We start from the raw sequence: 18,956 nt of genomic DNA on the forward strand, positions 1-18,956 counted from the left end.
CCTTCTGACTCAGCTGGTGTACCTCTCCTAAAAGAATTGCACCAACCCAGGGCTATCTGCTGAGAGCTTGCCACCTCAATTTCCTGGGTAGTCCTTGCCTGGACTTGTGGTGGGAATATGTGCAGTACAGTAGGACTGAAATTGCTATACTTTGCATGTACCCAGCTCAAGCCCATGCAAGGACTATCTGGGAGATTTAAAAAAAGATGGAGGCAATGCACTCCCTAAGACAGAACCACCGGTGCATGGCTCAGAACAGGAGGATAACAGGTGGTTGTCACTCTAGAACCACATGCTGCTCAGGAGTAAATGGCCTGAGATCAGAAACACGGACAGATATTCATAGCATCCCTGCAATATGAAAATAATTCAGTTTTTGTAAAAAAATATGGAGATGGCTTGTAAACCAACAGGACGACAGCCATCCTTTCTCAGCAAACTGAAGTGTGCAATTTAATGTCAGTGAATGCCCAGTAACTCATTAAAAGTTTGCATAATGACAATGCTCCAGGGCTCTTACACATCCATACTTAATATTACTTTTACACAAATTAAAATAAAATTATCCTTTACTTCATAACACTTCAAACCTGTCACGTTCGGCAACCTATATCCAGAACCCAAGCTAAGCTCCCTGGTCTCGGCTCTCACTTCTGCCTCTAACCGCCGCCTTTCACCTCGGGAGGAGCTCACGGCCAATCGGATGCCTCCAGGTCTTAATTGAGAGAGGAGCAAAGCTAACGGTTCTGGACGAGCAAAGGGGCACGATCGTCTCACCAGGATACTGGAATGAAGAACACCACCAGGAACAGGCAGGCCGGGCCAGCACAAGAAGAGAATCGTCAGACAGGCTGGAATCAGCGAAGAATAGTCAGTGGACAGGCAAAAGGTCGGATTGGAGAGGTCAGAGTAGTCACAGGCAGGCTAAGATCAGGATTGGAGATTTCAGAGTAGTCAGGCAAAGCAAGGGTCGAAAACAGCAGAATACAATATTCTAAAGCACCAGGAAAAAATGAATTGAACCTAACAACGGGCAGTGAGAAATTCTAAAAGGTCCCTTTAAATAGTTAAAATTTCGCGCCGTTGCGCGATGACGTCATCACGCCGGCGCATAATTAAGGGATCGTGCAGCCGCGCGCTCCATAGAGGAACTGGCACTGCAAGAGACAGGATTCATGCGGCAGGTGTCCCTGCCGAAGGCATGGCTGGCGCCCCTGCATGCCAGAGGAAACACCACTAGACTATCAGGGTAAGCGGAGATTATTACAAAACCATAGTCTAACCCAAGTGTTATGAAATAAAGAATAACTGTATATTTATTGGTAATTAGTAATATTTAGTATGTAGTTGCCCATTTATCAATATGGGTTTAATTTGCAGGAAAGTACTATTTAATGATGTTATTGACTTTTGACAGTTTGTTCTTTAAAGGAGAACTAAAGCCTAACTAAAGGCTAGAAATATTATACATTATGTTTTAGGCATCTGTACCATCCCAAGCCAACCACAGCCCTTTAGCAGTAAAGATCTGTGCCTCCAAAGATGCCCCAGTAGCTCCCCATCTGCTGATTCAGTACACATGCTCTGTGCTGTTGGCAGTTACTGAGCTTAGGGACTGACTCAAAATATACAGTACACATAGAATACAAATGTTGTAATATAAGGCAGTTTAATAATTAATACAGATAATTACTACATGGCCACAACTAGAAATCAGCCTGGTAGCATCAGCTTATATTACAGGCAAATCTTATTTTCGGGTTGATAACTTGCGAAAACCCCTAAATTTAGGATCTCAACAGCTGCTCAGAGCCCACTGATCATGTGAGTGTCACAGACACTTTCCAAGATGGTGACACCCTGTGACAGGTTTGAAACCCTGGATCATTGCTGATATTGAGAAGCTGAAAATTTAGGTGGTGCAATAAGGTCATTATATAAAATATGACATTTTAGCCATATTCACATTCACACATTTTTAGGGTTTAGTTCTCCTTACACACCCATGCCATAGCGAAGGCTGTTAGGCAAGGATGGTTCTGCCATATGGTAAATTGAGAACCAGTGGCATAACTTCAGGTGCATGGGATGGGCCCACCAAATTTGTTTTGGACCCCCTCCCCATGACCACACCCCTCCTCTGAAGAGCCCATTGTGCCCCAGGCCCACCTGATGCTGTAAAGTTTGCCCTGCTATAGTTAGGCCAATAGTAACAAACTTATAAGTTCTTATCAGCACATTGATGCGATCCAAACCTGACCCCCCACTGTATGATCCAATCCAGTTGTTGGTCCCAGCCAACAAATGGATCAGTCTGATTTGGCCAAGCCTGTGAGTTGCCAAATCAGGCCCAGATCCTCTCCTTAAAGGAGTGGCAAGGTGGATTCACATATTTCTTCTGAGACTATGGAGGTTCCTTTTAATTTCATATATCATAAGAGATCTGTCTAAAGTAAAGCTGGCCACACACGGGCCTATAAAATCTGCTTAACTGGTCAATCCAGACACAGTCAGCATCTTTTTGGCACCCAATATCTTGAATCTCCTCTTGTTTGTCAGTGTACAATCACCTCAAAGGAGTGGCAAGGTGGATTCACATATTCCTTCTGGGAATCTGGAGGTTGTTTTTAATTCACTCTATCATAAGGGATCTGTCTAAAGTAAAGCTGGCCACACATAGGCCTATAAAATTTGCTTAATTGGTCAATCCAGATTTAGTCAGCATATTATTGGCCAATATAAGGCCTGTCCACCCAATATCTTGAAGATGTAAGACTCTTTTAGGTGAGGACCACATCCAAGGTTTTTTATAGAGAGTGTTTGTGAGTAGCAGCCTTGAGCAAGCTTCAAGAGCAGAATGAACACATATTGCACTGATATCTGCTTTGCTGAAATTGGAAGTATCAATGTCCCTGGGGTGATATCAGTTTATGGCTCCCATGATGGCGTTTCAGCAGGAGTAAACACTTACTTGGCCCAAGTAGCAAGGTGAGATCAATACACTACTTTTATGCTTTTACTACATTGCATTTTAACAGGATGAAGGCCTTAGAACTTATAAGTGTCTACGGGCGAGGCTGAGTGCTGTTCTAATACTAGCCTTTTTCACTTGCCTTGTTCAAGGTTACAAGGCTATTAGGTTACAATGCCTGTTAGTATCTGGACTATGCAGTGCAAGTGTACTACGGTCAGGGCCATTTTGAAATCCGAACAGCTAACAATGCGGAAGTGCCGAACAGCCGAACTCCCGAAGTGGCGAAAAGACCCAAAGCCACGAAAACAGTCGAAGCCGAAGTCCAGAAGCGGCGAAAAGTCCAGAAGTCACGAAAAAAAGCCAAATTGAAGTCCTGAGGCGGCGAAAAGACCCGAAGTCACGAAAACAGACGAAATTGAAGTCCTGAAGCGGCGAAAAGACCCAAAGTCATGAAAGGAGGCGAAGTTGAAGTCCTGAAGCCATCAGTTCAATTCTACTGAACACCAATTTGTGTTTTTTTTAATCACCTGGCCACCAATGTATTATTGTAATATTCTATAGGCCCCTGCCACCAATGGTTTTTTAAAAAAATGTTTTTTGGGGCCCCATTTTTTTTTAACTTGTAAGGGGGGCCCTGGCGCTAATGCTTTTTTAAAAAAACTTTTATGGGAAGCCCTGGCGCCAATGTTTTTTTTTTAATTTATAAGGGGACCCTGACCATCAATAGCTTTTTATAACTTGTGTGTGTGGGGGGGTTACTTTTTTAGCGCTGATGTCTGTGTGGTCTTTGTAGGTATCTCTCAAGCACAAACAAAACACACAACAGCAACATGAAAAGAACAATATGAAGTGCCCATTTAACAAGCCATGAGTATTCTTCTAGCGATAATGAAGCAGGGTCTGCACAAATGGTAGAAAAAAGCTAAGATGCTTTATCAATAGTGACACCTGAAAGAATATGACCTAAGGTGACCTGGATGCAGAACAGGTGGCCTTTCTGTGCAACACTTCGGTCCGCTGTCTTAGACTAGCAGTAGCAGTAACTGAATTCATAAAATCTTTCAACTTCCAGTTGAAAAAAAATTGGAAATAATATGATTCAACCAGGTTTCAGCTAAAGAACAAATGTCACAATTAGTGAATTCCAAACTTTCTTCAAGATTTTCTACTATACAATATCTAAGTCACTCCTGTCTGCCTTCTCTGCTACCAATTATTTCATGTCATTAACAGCTATTTTTGCTACTCCTGTTCTAGACCATTGATTGAAACCTCTTTTCAAAAAAGTTGTTAGATGCTTTTACTTCTTTTAGACCCATTGTCTCTTTTAAATAAGTTTAGAAAATGTTGGAATAATTTTTATTATTATTAGTAGTAGTATTAACATTAATTTATAAAGCAACATCATTGTCTGTTCTTTTATTCTTTTGGAAAATGATTACTATCTGTCTTAATTTATATTAATCCTATGTTGTATACCTTGCTTTTTTAATCCAAGTATATGGTATAATAAATGTAATGACATTGCTGTATTATATAAAAGTTAAGGTACTTATCTGTATTAAAGAATAATAAAAATAGAGAAGAAAAAGTTTGGTAAACTCTAACTATTTTAATATTAGGAGGTTATATATCTTCAGAACCAACATGAAGAAATAATGGGGCCTTATACTATTTGGTTAATAGGGCCAGGGGCCTACATTATTAGCTCATTGTCCAGCCAACTAAGTAGAATGGTACAATTTCAACCTTCATATATTTATTAATAATTGTAAAGAGTTTAAATTGATTTGAAAATGAAATTGCAATTAAAAGTAGTAGACTACAGAAACAATGTATCAGAAAACAACTCTCCTCCAACTAATGCTCAATTTCCCACAATGCAAATCGGTTGTTCGCCTTTAAATTTACTTTGAGTAAGATCTTGAGTGATATTCTGAGACAAATTAGTTTTCATGTTTTATTATTTATGGTTTTTGAGTTAATTAGCTTTCTATTCAGCAGCTCAACAGCTTGCAATTTCAGCAATCTAGTTGCTAGGGTCCAAATACCCTAGCAGCCATTCATTGCTTTGAATACGAGAATGAAATATTAATAGGAGAGGGCCTGAATAGAAAGATGAGTAATAAAAACTAGCAATCACATTCATGCTAAAAATCCAAATCTGAAAATACTCCATCTTAAACCTGTCAAGGTCATGTAGAAGCAATGGCAGATATCCCTGAAGTTGTTGTCTCATTCTACCCTGGATAATCTGATAAAGTTGAGTTTTCGCAGCGACAATTCGATAAAAACAAGTTTTTGGAGTGTCAATATACGATTCAAATTGACTCACAAACTTGTTGCATTTTTTTCGCTCCAAATCCTTCAAGAAGAATTATTGATAAATGAGTTCAATTCATAGATGGGAGTTAGGTTGACTAATGAGATTAGTTCTAGTTTTAGTAAATAACCCCCATAATGTAGTTAAAGCATTATATTAATTTTGGTGACATTAAGCATTCCTATTCAGTTTAGAATTCTACCAGGCCAGAAAAGTTACTATTTTGCTGGCTACTTTGATATAATTCAGGGAAGTTCAACAAAGGTAAGTATATCTTTAGTGATTTCCAGATTTTACATTGACTGGTTAGCCCATTTTTACCAAAAAGTCTGAGCTATACCCAGCCGTGAGGCTTCAGATATCGGTTAGGGGAGCCCGTCAGAAGGCCCATACATGTGCCAATAACCTGCCAACTCGGTCTGTCGATAATCACTGCTAGTAAAGAACATTATTTGGGGCAATTCGGCTTCATTGCTGGAAAATGCCTGTTCTTGCATTTTACCGTGATTATTCCGAATCGCAGTTAATAATGTAATTTACTTGTTGCAATTACAAGGTTAAAGGGGTTGTTCACCTTTGAGAACTTTTAGAATGATGTAGAAAATAATTCTAATAAATTTTGCAATTGATTTTAAGTTTTTATTATTTGTGGTTTTTGAGTTATTACGTTTTTTGTTCAGCAGCTCTTAAGTCTGCAATTTTAGCAACCTGGTTGATATGGTCCAACTTACCCTGTCAACCATGCATTGGTTTGAAAAAGTGACTGGAATATGAATAGGAGAGGCCTAAATAGAAAGATGAGTAATAAAAAGCAGCAATAACAATACATTTGTGAACTGGTAGCTTACCCCCATTTGAAAGCTGGAAAGAGTCAGAAGTAAAAGGCAAATAATTGAAAAATTATGAAAAATAATGAAGACCAATTGAAAAGTTGCTTAGAACTGGTCATAACATATTACAAATTAACTGAAAAGTGAACCACCCCTTAAATAATAATGGCAAGGCATTTTTGCCAAGATTTGTTGCCCGCGGTAGTGATTTTTTTTAAAGTGGACCACAAATCTTCCCGTGTATCATTGCCCTAAAAGACACATCTTTGTGAAGCATCATAAAGCATCATAATGCAATAACGTTGACTTGCATCCACTGATATGATCAATGATCATACCTCTGCATCGTAAACAGAAGTCTAACAAGGTTCAGCAGTAAACCATTACCACACAGCTATATTGTATCTCTCCTGTCCAATTGGTTCTGTTATAGGCAAAAATACACACTTAGATTATTTTCCTTGTGCTACCCTTAACCTATGGATTGCCACCAAATACCAAATTAACCTCCACTACTATAAGTAGGGTTGCCACCTTTTCTGGAAAAAAATACCGGCTTTCCTATATAGTTATTTTTTTTTCTATTAATAACATTGGGATCAGCCATAATTTTTATTGACCAGGCCGGTAAAATACCGGCCAGGTGGCAACCCTAAATAAGTTGACCCGTAGGTTGGTTTAAAGATTTTGGGTAGTGTATACAGAATAGTGGCTTTGGATAGCAAAGGCAACAAGGTGCCACATGATGTGCATATAGCTATTGGGTTAATATATACCAGGGATACCCAACCTTTTGAACCCGTGAGCAACATTCAGAAGTAAAAGGAGTTGGGGAGCAACACCAGCATGAAAAATGTTCCTGGGGTGCCAAATAGGGGCTTTGATTGGCCATTTAGTAGCCCCTATGTGGATTGTCAACCTACATTGAGGCTCTGTTTGGCAGTACAACTGTTTTTTATGCAACTAAAACTTCCCTCCAAGCCTGGAATTCAAAAATAAGCACCTGCTTTGAGGCAATTGGGAGCAACATCCAAGGGGTTGGAGAGCAACATGTTGCTCGCGAGCTACTGGTTGGGGATCACTGATATATACAGTATTGATATTTGTGATGACCCAAAGGCATCAGAAAATCCAGGGAAATATTTTGAGAAGTGCTCCAAAAACGTAGCTCTTATTTCATATGGGAAATTCAGTAAACTCGGAAAACATCAAAGCTACAGTAATGAAAAACTAAAAGTCTGTGGGGCAAATTCACTAATTGTCGAAAATGTGATAGCAATGCCTACGCCGCACTTCGCCATGCAAAGTTTTGCCAGGGCGCTGCTAATTCACTAAAATCTGAAGTTGCGATCAGGGAGGTAGCGAAGTTGCACTAGCGTTAATTGGTCAAGGAAAGTTACGCTAGCGATGCCTAATTTGCATACGGCGCCAAGTTAAAGTACAATGGACGTATATGTAGCAGCAAATACATTACACTACACAAGCCTGGGAAAGCTTCATAAAATAAAATAGAGTTGTTATTTTGCCCTATACATGTGCCCATTGTATAGTTTAGGTGCCATATGTTGGGAAATGTATGGGGGAAGGAGGGTACCCCCAAAAAAATTTAAAATCTTTTTCAGCCTATCACTCTTAAAAAAGTAAAAGATGCCAGTGTTTTTTGGGATTTAGAAAAAATTTTAACTTTTTTTGAAGAAAGCCCTATCTACTCTATTGCACTTCGCCTGGTCTGAGGTGGCGAAGGCAAGTGTGGCGCAAGAGTTACGTTCAGCAAAATCTGCAGGTTAGTGCATTAGCGTAGATACTTCCCTTCGCCAGAGCGCAACTTCACCTGGCATAAGGGTGCGAAGTAGTGCTAGAGTAGGTCCACTTCGCTAGCGAATTTACGTCAGCACCCGTTAGTAAATCGGCGAATTAAAGAAATTATGTCACCAGTGGCGGAAATACCGGGGGAGCAGGGGGTGCGAGCGGGCCAGGGCCCCCCGGCAGCGCCGGGCGCCACTGAAATCCCCCCAGCAGTGCCAGGGGCCAGTGAAATCCCCCGGGCAGCGCCGTGTGCCGCTGAAATTCGGGCCGTACGGAGGGGGGCGGGGACCCGGCTGCGCATCACGCATAGGGTTGCCACCTTTTCCGGAGAAAAATACCGGCCTTCCTATATATTTCTTTTTTTTCCCTATTAATAACATTGGGATCAGCCATCATTTTTACCGGCCATGCCGGTAAAATACCGGCCAGGTGGCAACCCTAGACTCACGCACCAGGGGCCCGTCCCCCTCTAGTTACGGTACTGGATGTCACGCTGGTGATTTTGCGCTAGTGTTAGCCTCTTTGTGCTTTAGTGAATTTGCCCCTGTGACTTGGTGTGAAAGATAATCAGCAGGCAGAGCTGCACCAAGAATAGTTAGCAAGTCTGCCCAAACTTCTATTGTCTAGTCTTGAGACATCTCCTACAGATAAACCAACCCCCCTTCCTCCACCCCCAGACTGACCTTACCTGGGGGATGCCGGGGACTGTGCAACTTTTTAACATGTTGTTGTGTGACTGCAGAAAAAGCTTGCACTGACAGCACAAACGCCTCACACACCATATCGCCGGCCACTTCACTAACAACCAGCATTTCTAATTGGTAGAACGAGCCGGCGGTGACATCACAATTATTTTATTTTTTTATTCCTTAACCTCAAGGAAACACAAGGATAGAATCAGACGCAGCTCGATGGGCTGTACCACTGTGTGTACGTAGGGGTTGGGATCACAAGAGCATATTACAGCATACACAAATTCACGTTTATGTTACTAGCGACTAAAATAATTGAAACATAACGCAAACAACGTAGCTGTATGCCGTGTTGTGGGACAAGAAGATTCAGCTGATATTCACAAACACGCCCCCCCTTTTTTTCCCTGCTCCTTCTCACATATCACCTCTCCCCGCCTTCTTCCATCACAAGCTCCTGCTGTAGGGCAGTGGAGCGCCACTGGGTTTGTGTGTCGTTATTTGTTGTCCTTGTTTCTCGGACTGTCCGTGACAACGGGGGTTGGGATGGGGGAAAGCTGCTAAACTGGCAGAGCAAGAAGGGGAGTCTGAGGCAACACGTGACTCTGGGAGTAACGGAGGGAGGATGAGCTGCAGGGAGCGCTGAGTGTCCAGCTGCCGAGACAAGTGCGAAGGGCTTCATTCAGCCGGAGCTTGGGCTGTGTGTATGTATTTGTCCGGGCAACGGGGAAACGTCTGTGTAGAAATGCATGTGTATACGTATGTGCGTGTGTTTATCTTGTGTATGATGTACATGGGATTGTGAGGAGAGCAGTATTTCCACATGGAAAGCGCATACCTGCACACACACTGCTTCACAAGCCATGCTCCACTCATTTGCAACCTTTGTGTCCTCCAGCTGTTGCTGCACTACAGCAGCCGGGCCTTCAGCAGCATATGTGCTGGGTGTTGTAGTTTAGCAAAGGCACTGAGCCGCACTGTGGGAAAAGCAGTGTCCATTTTCACTGAATACCAAGGCTGTGGGTGAGCTGCTCTCTGAGGAGTCTGCAGTCTATTTTCCTGGAAGTAAGGAGCAAAGGTTTGAGGGAAGTGCTGGTCTTTTCCAACCTGTCCCTGCTGCTCTGGTATTCAGGAACAGAAAGCATATATGGTTAAATACTCATTGCAATTCCCCCTATATTATCAAATCAAATAATTCATTTTCATTCTGATCAGTTTCAAGCCTTTTTTCTACCATTCATTTTAATAGAATCTTTGCGAGATGGAAACGTTGTTAATTTACTTACATCCCCTGCTTTATCTGCATGTTTCTACTTGCCCCATATTTATATTCCCAGATGATTTTATAGAAGGGGTCTCTGAGATAAAGGGATGCCCAGTATGCAGCTTTTGAAATATGACACCCTTTGGGAGCTAAATGCTGTCAAATGAGATGGGAGTTGTAGTTCAGCAACATCTGGAGAGGTAAATAATCCGTGATAATCTAAGGTTTATGTTGTGGTGCTAGTGTTGTCAGCCAGTGACTGTGAAACATGCATTGTATCTGTCCGCTTCAAATATTTCTAATAGGAGGACGTGTTATCTGCCAGACCTCAGTGAACCTTGTACGGAAGCTTTATTGTAGTCTTATTAATTGGTGCACACATTCTCTTTTAGGGCTCTTACTCATGAGCGTTTTTACCTGCGCTCCCCTGCGTTCTGTTTTTCGGCGTTCAGCCGCAGGGGAGCGCAGGAATAGACGCATTTCATTATTTCAAATGGGGGCTGTACTCACAGAGGCGTGTGTAGGCGCAGGAAAAATGCAGCATGTTGCGTCTCAACCTGCGTTCGGCACATACATGCGCCTGTGTGAGTACAGCCCCATTTGAAATAATGAAATGCGTCTATTCCTGCGCTCCCCTGCGGCTGAACGCCGAAAAACAGAGCGCAGGGGAGCGCAGGTAAAAACGCTCATGAGTAAGAGCCCTAATGCAGGAAAAGGAAAAATATACAGTAACTAGAAAAAAAATGACAAATTTTTGTAATTTTGTAATTTGTTACTTTACCCTATAGGTCACCCTGTTTCACGTGGATAGAGTTTAAAGTGCTTTTTCAGTGTCACTCATATCCGTTTGGTTGATATGGACAGTGATATCAAAATGTATTAGTAGGCTGTTGCCTTATTAAGGCAGCATGTATTAAATGAGTATGGATTCAAGGCTAGTGCTTTCTTGTTTTCAATGATTATTATTATTTTCAAGTTGAATAAAGAGATCAGATTTTCAGAAAAGAAAAGCTAATGGTTTTGGTGCTCATTTGGATATGTTAGACATGTGAGTTAGACATTCTGTACTGTATATAGGTATCCTGTGTACCTGAAAGTATGTCGTCTATAGCAAACACAGTCATACTTCTGTGTGCACAGACAAGGTGTGTGCCCTGAATATAAATCTTGCTGTGTCAGACTTGGACTGGTATCTGATTAAAGCAATTTGATCCTCCTTCTCTTTAAACCAACCCCCACCTGCCAGTTTGTCCTTCCTGGAAAAGGAGGGGTGAGATGATGTCTCACTGGTATCCTGCTTCCTCCTCTTCATGTAATGTTAGTGAATTGTGGGAATTGTACCAGGGCAAAGAGGAAAGAAACCATTGCTGATCGCCCAAGAAAGCATGTTACAGTGGCACAGCAAACCCTTTAATGTATTAATTTATATATATATATATATATATATATATTATATATATATATATATTATATATACTTAATGCATATCTGAATAAAATATGATTATCGGTAATCATTTCTTAAGCTGCTCTTGAAAGATTGTATAGCACACATTACTCTATATAATTTTCTATTTCAATGAGCAGGGCTGTGACAAGGTGTAAATTCTGTCATGTTAATGCAGACCGTTCCAAAATGACTGTAAAGCAAAGCAGAAGATAGATTATCAGAGCAATTCTAGACATTATGCAGTACATTAAACCTTATCTGACATGTACAGGAAAGGAACTGTATGAGATGGCTTTTGTAGAGAGAGTGGTACGGATTGTTCCTGTTCAGTTCCTGTATGAGCAGTATTTGGGTCTTCTAACAGCTGTGTATATAACATTTTTATGGGATGCTGCAGCTACCCTTAAAAGGATATATCATACTTATGTGAAAACCTGATACATGGTCAAGATGTATTTGTTCCAGTCTGTGGCATTCTATGTCTGTGCATGTATCTGTTTTTGAGAGTGCAGCCATATGATAATGGTGATAAAGCTGTGCAAATTGATCTAAAGGCTTCATAGTTAATATATATGTTTAAAGGGGTCATTCTTTAAAAAATAGCAGATGTGCTTTTATTTTTTATTTTTTTACTGCATGTGCACATTCATTCACATATACCACCACCAGAACAGTTTGTGAAATATCAGAAAACTATTCCTACCTTGATTAATTAATAATTCACACTATGGGCTGTGATCTGACTCAGCTGGACTGATTCCAGCAGCATGATAATGTATCTTACAGAATTTGGATGCATCTGCCAATTGCATGATGCAATTTAATCATAATTAATCGGAATGGGTTTTTCAAAGGAAAAAATTACTCTGGCAAAGTCAATGAAAATCATAATTAGTTACATGGGAAACATGTTTTGAATTCCATGCTGCTCCTTTGGCATAAATGGGCTTTTAGTTTTAAATACAGCGCTTCAGGTTGCATCTAAGCTGCAGCATTCTGGAATTCTCTGTTTAATGAGAGGTAATTGGTACATGAAATCAGATCATGAAATCCCCAGACATAAAGTGGTAGTAAATTCTCTTGTTTAACCTTAATTCAGTGTTTAGGTCTTGTACACAACATACTTTTAACCTATAGTTTTAATAATGAAAAATGTGCAGTACAGTTAATACTGTTTGTACTGTAAATCAGCCAGGTGTACCAACTGAATAATTATCAAACTAAAGTATGAAAAAGAGACCTTATGTGAATTATGTCCATATTGCTATTTTTCCAGCATGCAAAATAAGGGGGTTATTTACTAAAACTCGAATTTTTTTTTTTCTGTTTTGACTTTGAGGCAAAAACTAAAATTTTTCACAAAAAAAAAAACAGATTTCTTATCATATATATTTATATATAGATCTTTATTATCAGTAAAAATGTTCAGATTTCAGTGCGCTAAAAGAAAAATTGTTAGGTGCCGTATTCACCGATCCCTAAAGGAAGGAAAAATAATATATGGTGTATTAACCTTTTAAGATTGCAGCTGTGTTCAAAACAGAAATTACTCGTAGGCCCGGAATTGTGGGGGGGCCCGGGCCTAGGGCAGCATGATGTCCAACCACACCCACATTGGTTCACAAACACTGGGGATGCGCAGGAGATACAATCGTTTTTTAAATTTCCTGTGCACCATTCCCCATTGCTCTGGTCCCGATGATGAAAATTTGAATGAATAAAAGTGTGTGTGGGGGGTTGTGGGTGTGTGTGGGTGGGGGTGATGAACAACTGTGGGCCTAGGGGTGCCCGCTATGTAAGTCCGGCCCTGACTTCTCGCATATGGATTGTTCACATTGTTCTAACGTGTAATGTGAATCGCGTACTTCTTCAGTGTATCTCCCATGTGATGTGGTCCCTGCAGATTGAAGGCGCTTATGGTGAAGTGTCGTCAGAATCTTTGGCCTAGCTCCCAGTCTTATAGGAAGCTTTGCAGAGGGATTTGCCGTTGTGGGTTTTTATCGCTGGTTTCTGTAGGGCTTCCAGTAGGATCTCCGGTTCTCGTGGGGGATGCTGATCTCTGCGGCAGTCTCGCTGTGTATCCGAATAATGCAGCGGTTCTTTCTTGCTATATGTAAACCAGTATTAAGTAATCCTCTGGGTCAGTTGATTTGGGACAGATAAAATATGTTATTCATTTTAAAAGTTTTTTTTTTAAAAAATTGATAAAAGCTATCTTTAGTAAGAAGATACGGTTAGTTACCAATAATCGTTTAAGAAACACTTTAAATCAATTTCAGTTTTGAAACCACTTGGTGCTAATGTTTTTAATTCATGAATCCAGAGAGTTTACTCTCTGGATATTAACTGTACCATATTGCAACCACGCCAGTGAGCTTTTTTTTTTTTTTTTGGATAATTCCTATGAAGGTGAGTAAGGAGGGGTCGCAATTATGGTGTGTTTTAAAGTGTGCTGAAACACTATGGGGCACATTTACTAAGCTCAAGTGAAGGATTCGAAGTAAAATATTTTTTTGGGTACTTTCGACCATCGAATAGGCTACTACGACCTTCGACTTAGATTCGAGCGATTCGAAGTAAAAAACGTTAGACTATTCGACCATTCGATAGTCGAAGTACTGTCTCTTTAAAAAAAACTTTGACTACATACTTCGGCAGTTTAAACCTACCGAGGTACAATGTTAGCCTATGGGGACCTTCCCCATCAGTTTTCTAATGTTTTTTTGATCGAAGAAAAATCCTTCGATCGATCGATTAAAATCCTTCGAACGATTTTTACTTCGATCGTTCGATTGTAGCATTTGTGCTAAATCCTTTGAATTCAATATTCGAATTCGAAGGATTTTACTTCTAGGGTCGAATTTGAGGGTTTATTAACCCTTGATATTCGACCCTTAGTAAATGTGCCCCTGTGTGTGAGTAAACCTTTACGGATGTTGTTTGCATATTCTCTTATCCTTATTTTTAGACTTCTACTGGTTCTACCTACATACTGTAGCAAATAGACTACATTGTTGCTATTACGGGCAATTACCTCTTTAATATTGAATTCTTCATTTGTAACATTTGATTTGAATTTGGTTACTTTTGTTATATTTTGCAAGCTTTACAGTTTCTGCAGGTAAAGAAGCCTTTTTTCTCAGTCAGAAAGGTGTCTGTCGGGGTTTCTTTGATCTTATTGGGTAGACAGCTGGGTACAAGGATTTGTTTTATTGTGAGTGTTTTTTTATAGATCATACGTGGTTGTTTAGTTAGGTGTTCAGTTAGAACTTTATACTTTTTTAATATATGTCAATTTTTCTTTATTATATTTTCAAACCTTCTATTGGAATTGTTGAAGGTGGTGATAAAAGGAATACATTTGTTGTCTTTGTTTTCCGATTTTATTTTTTTCTCTAAAAGTTCATTTCTTTCTTTATTGTCGCACATTTTCTTTGCCAAATCAATTATTTCTTCTTTATATCCCTTTTCTTTAAATTGTTTTTTTAGATTCTGACATATGTTTTTCAAGAAACTTTTAAATGAATTACATTAAATATTTTATCTACCTCAAAATAAATATATTCAACATGAATTGTTTTTATTGCTTGCTATACATTAATTGATTATGTAAATTAATTACCGGAAATACAGACCGGATAAAGAGTGCTGTGTTGTAATATGGGAAAAGCCCCTGATGAAGTATTCTATATATGAAACGCGTTGGGCAAAAGAGTGTTTGAATAAAAGATTATTCACAAATCAACTGACCCAGAGGAATCCTTAATACTGGTGTACATATCCCTTAGAAAGAACCTCTGCACTATTCGGATACACAGCGAGACTGCTGCAGAGATCAGCGTCCCCCACGAGAACCGGAGATCCTACCGGGAACCAGCAAGTACATCGATAAAAACCACAGACGGCAAATCCCTCTCTGCAATTACCTCTGCAAAGCTTCCTACAAAGACCGCGATCATACTGCCTTCTGGTATGTATAACCACACGTCGGAGCTAGGCCAAAGAGTCTGACGACACTTCACCATAAGCACCTTCAATCTGCAGGTACCACATCGCATGGAAAACACGCAGAAGAAAACCGCGATTCACATTACACGCAAGAACAAGCGCTCCATATGTGAGTAGTTTCTGTTTTGAACGCAGCTGCAATCTTAAAAAGGTTAATACACCATATAGTATTTTTCCTTCCTTTTGGGAATGGCAAATAAGGCACCTATCCCAGGTCAAAGGGGAAAGGGTTAATTGTTCCATGTCTATATTGCTGGATTTTCTCCCTGCTACTTCCTGGCTTCTTATTGTTCGAGTCTATTTTTTTACTTTGAACTTAAATTACTAATCAGTGAAGTGTTTGATTTTCCATTCTTGCTATAGGTGATGATTTCTCTGTTTTTTTGTTTCAAAGTTGTAATTGCATATCTTTCATTGGTGATGTCGAAGTCTGTAAAATAAATTGTGGATAGGAGTTTGGTCAAGCTTTGTTGGTCTCATTAACAAAATTAGATAAAATCAGATTTTAGTAAATAACCCCTAAATGTCCTGAGTTTTCAGCAAACCATACTTACAAAAATACAGTGTAGTAAATTTTGCCTGCTAAATGTAGCTAAACGGTACTCCTGGTGTAGCTTCAAGTAGACTCTGCAAGCCACAATTTATTGATGTCAGTGGGAAGCAGCAGTTGTTGTAAGCTTTATTTAGAGCTGATATAATAACAAACCAAATGTGTATAGTTTTGACAATACAACACAAGTAAATACCTTGCTTCACAGGAATACAATTATTGACCGCATAGTATTTCATATTTTAATTACTTACTGTTCCCTTAGGATACCTCTCCATTTGATGGTGTGAGTATAGTTGGTAAAGTAAAACTGGACATACAGTTTGAGATCCACTAATTTGGCAAGTTTCACAAATGAGCAGATCCAAGCTGATCAAATCAAGTATTGGTGGGGCAGGCGGTTCAGAGGGTCAGAATTTGCAGATTTTATTGCCTTTTGGATGGCAACCCTTACCTGGGAATGGAATACAACTATGAAGGCTTTTCATATTTATGGGGAGTTCTCTGGGCTGTATAGGTTAGTTTGACTACTGGGAAAGTGCCATTTACCAGTTCAATCAATTTTTGTATCTTTGTAGTCATTGGTTTCATTAGTGTTATGATAGTATGCCTCATAAGTTCTTCTGGTTTTATTTTGGCATCTTTGCACTATTAGCATTGAATTATTTGGAGAAGGTATATCTGAAGCTAAAGAGACCTGCGGTAAATAAAGTCAGTGTGATATTTACTAGCAGCAATGTAAATTAACAAACTTGATTAATCTTATAAGTATTGAAACAGGTTGCTTTTTTCGGCATAATAATGTTTTCTTATTTAAATTAAGTGCTGTTTATGAGCACAATATGTTCTTGTGTTCGGTTTATTTTGAGTTTGTTCTCTTTGCATTTTGTCCCTTACCTGCAAGTTTACAGCGTATAGAGATAATTCTTCACTGTAGAGAAAATTTGCTTATTTTATGCATTACCTGATGGGGAAGCATTCCAACTGCCAAATGAAACCTTTTTCATTGTGAGATTCCAACCCTTCATGGAAATTCCTACATCTAAAAATATTGCTGCTTCTTAAATTGTATTCCTATGAACGAGTTAGTCATTTTGCACAAGGGTAGAGATCCATGGCAAGTTTTGCTATCTAAATTATAGCATTTTGGTGTTTTTGCAGCCCATCTAGTAAATTATATAATCATTTTTGTGTGTTTTATTTTTTCATTCTTTCTAAAATTTAACATTCTTTTTAAGGTGAATTGTAGGCATAAAATGTGTATTACATTGTGTTAATTGAAGGCTTCAGATATCAGTTAGGGGAGCCCTTCAGAAGGCCCATACACGTGCCAATAACCTGCTAATTTAGTCTGTCGATAATCACCGCTAGTGAATTACATTTCTTGGGGCAATTCGGCTTCATTGCTGGAAAATACCTGTTCTTGTTACCGTGATTATGCCGAATCTCCGTTAATAATGTAATTTACTTGTGGTAATTACAAGTTTAAAGGGTTGTTTGCCTTTGAGAACTTTGAGAACTTTTAGAATGATGTATAGAATAATACAAAATAGTTTTTATTATTTGTGGTTTTTGAGTTATTAAGCTTTTTGTTCAGCAGCTCTCAAGTCTGCAATTTTAGCAATCTGGTTGATAGGGTCCAACTTACCCTCGCAACCATGCATTGGTTTGAAAAAGAGATTGCAATATGAATAGGAGAGACCTAAATAGAAAGATGAGTAATAAAAAGCAGCAATACCAATGCATTTGTGAGTTGGTAGGTTACCCCCATTTGAAAGCTGGTAAGAGTCAGAAGTAAAAGACAAATAATTAAAGAATTATGAAAAATAATTGAGACCAATTGAAAAGTTGCTTAGAACTGGCTATTCTATAACATATTAAAAATTAACTCAAAAGTGAACCATAATAACGGCAAGGCATTTTTGGCAAGATTTGTTGCCAGTGGTAGTGAATTTTTTTAAAATGGACCTCAAATCTTCCCGTGTGTCATTGCCCTAAGTGACACATCTTTGTGAAGCATCATAATGCAATAAAGTTAACGTGCATCCACTGATATGATCAATGATCATACCTTTGCATCGTAAACAGAAGTCTAACAAGGTTCAGCAGTAAACCATTACCACACAGCTATATTGTATCTCTCCTGTCCAGTTGGTTCTGTTACAGGCAAAAATACACACTACGGGGCAGATTTACTTAGGTTCGAATATCGAGGGTTGACTAACCCTTGATATTTGACTGTCGAAGTTAAATCCTTCGAATATCGAAGTCGAATGATTTAGCGATATTCGTCTGATCTAATGATTCGAACGATTCGAAGGATTTTAATCCATCGATCGAACGAAATTCCTTTAATCAAAAAAAGCTAAAGATTTTTAGTTCGAATTGCTCGATTCAAAGTCGTAGTCGAAGATCGAAGTTGCCCAAAAAAACATTCGAAATTCGAAGTATTTTTTCTTAAAATTCCTTCACTCAAGCTAAGTTAACGTGCCCCTACGTTTGTTTTCCTTGTTTCCTTGCTACCCTTAACCTATGGATTGCCACCAAACACCAAATTAACCCCCACTACTATAAGTTGACCCGTAGGTTTGTTTAAAGATTTTTGGTAGTGTATACAGAATAGTGGTTTTGGATAGCAAAGGCAACAAGGTGCCACATGATGTGCATATAGCTATTGGGTTAGTATATACAGTATTGATATTTGTAATGACCCAAAGGCATCAGGAAATCCAGAGATTTATTCTGAGAATTGCTCCAAAAACGCAGTTCTTATTTCATAAGGGAAATTCAGTAAACTCGGAAAACATCAATGCAACAGTGTTTTACAAAGTAATGAAAAACGAAAAGTCTGTGACTTAGTGTAAAGGATAATCAGAGCTGCACCAAGGATAGTTAGCAAGTCTGCCCAAACTTCTATTGTCTAGTCTTGAGACATCTCCTACAGATAAACCAACCCCCCTTCCTCCACCCCCAGACTGACCTGACCTGGGGGATGCCAGGGACTGTGCAACTCCTGAGAAAAGTAAGCCTATAAGCTTATATCGGCCTTCATTGGTACCA

General features: G+C 39.3%; 2 protein-coding genes across 4 annotated transcripts in view; one reads left to right on the forward strand and one right to left on the reverse strand.

Annotated features, from left to right (window-relative positions):
• The window catches only part of cdc40.L (cell division cycle 40 L homeolog), a 48,397-nt gene extending 39,680 nt beyond the window's left edge, over positions 1-8,717 (reverse strand). The window contains exon 1 of the mRNA XM_018263309.2: positions 8,622-8,717. Within this exon, the coding sequence (XP_018118798.1) occupies positions 8,622-8,657 (36 nt within the window). The 5' untranslated portion in view covers positions 8,658-8,717. The remainder of the gene's footprint in view (positions 1-8,621) is intronic.
• A 353-nt stretch (positions 8,718-9,070) lies between these two features.
• The window catches only part of wasf1.L (WASP family member 1 L homeolog), a 62,238-nt gene continuing 52,352 nt past the window's right edge, over positions 9,071-18,956 (forward strand). The window contains exons 1-3 of one of the 3 annotated variants that reach the window (XM_018263311.2): positions 9,071-9,329; positions 15,127-15,308; positions 15,383-15,455. The gene's annotated coding sequence lies outside the window, so the exon portion shown is untranslated. Of the gene's footprint in view, positions 9,330-15,126; positions 15,309-15,337; positions 15,456-18,956 lie in introns of those variants that run through there. The other 2 variants (XM_018263313.2, XM_018263314.2) reach the window with 2 other exon arrangements.

This window comes from Xenopus laevis, chromosome 5L, assembly GCF_017654675.1.
Source record: "Xenopus laevis strain J_2021 chromosome 5L, Xenopus_laevis_v10.1, whole genome shotgun sequence".
NCBI lineage: Eukaryota > Metazoa > Chordata > Amphibia > Anura > Pipidae > Xenopus > Xenopus laevis.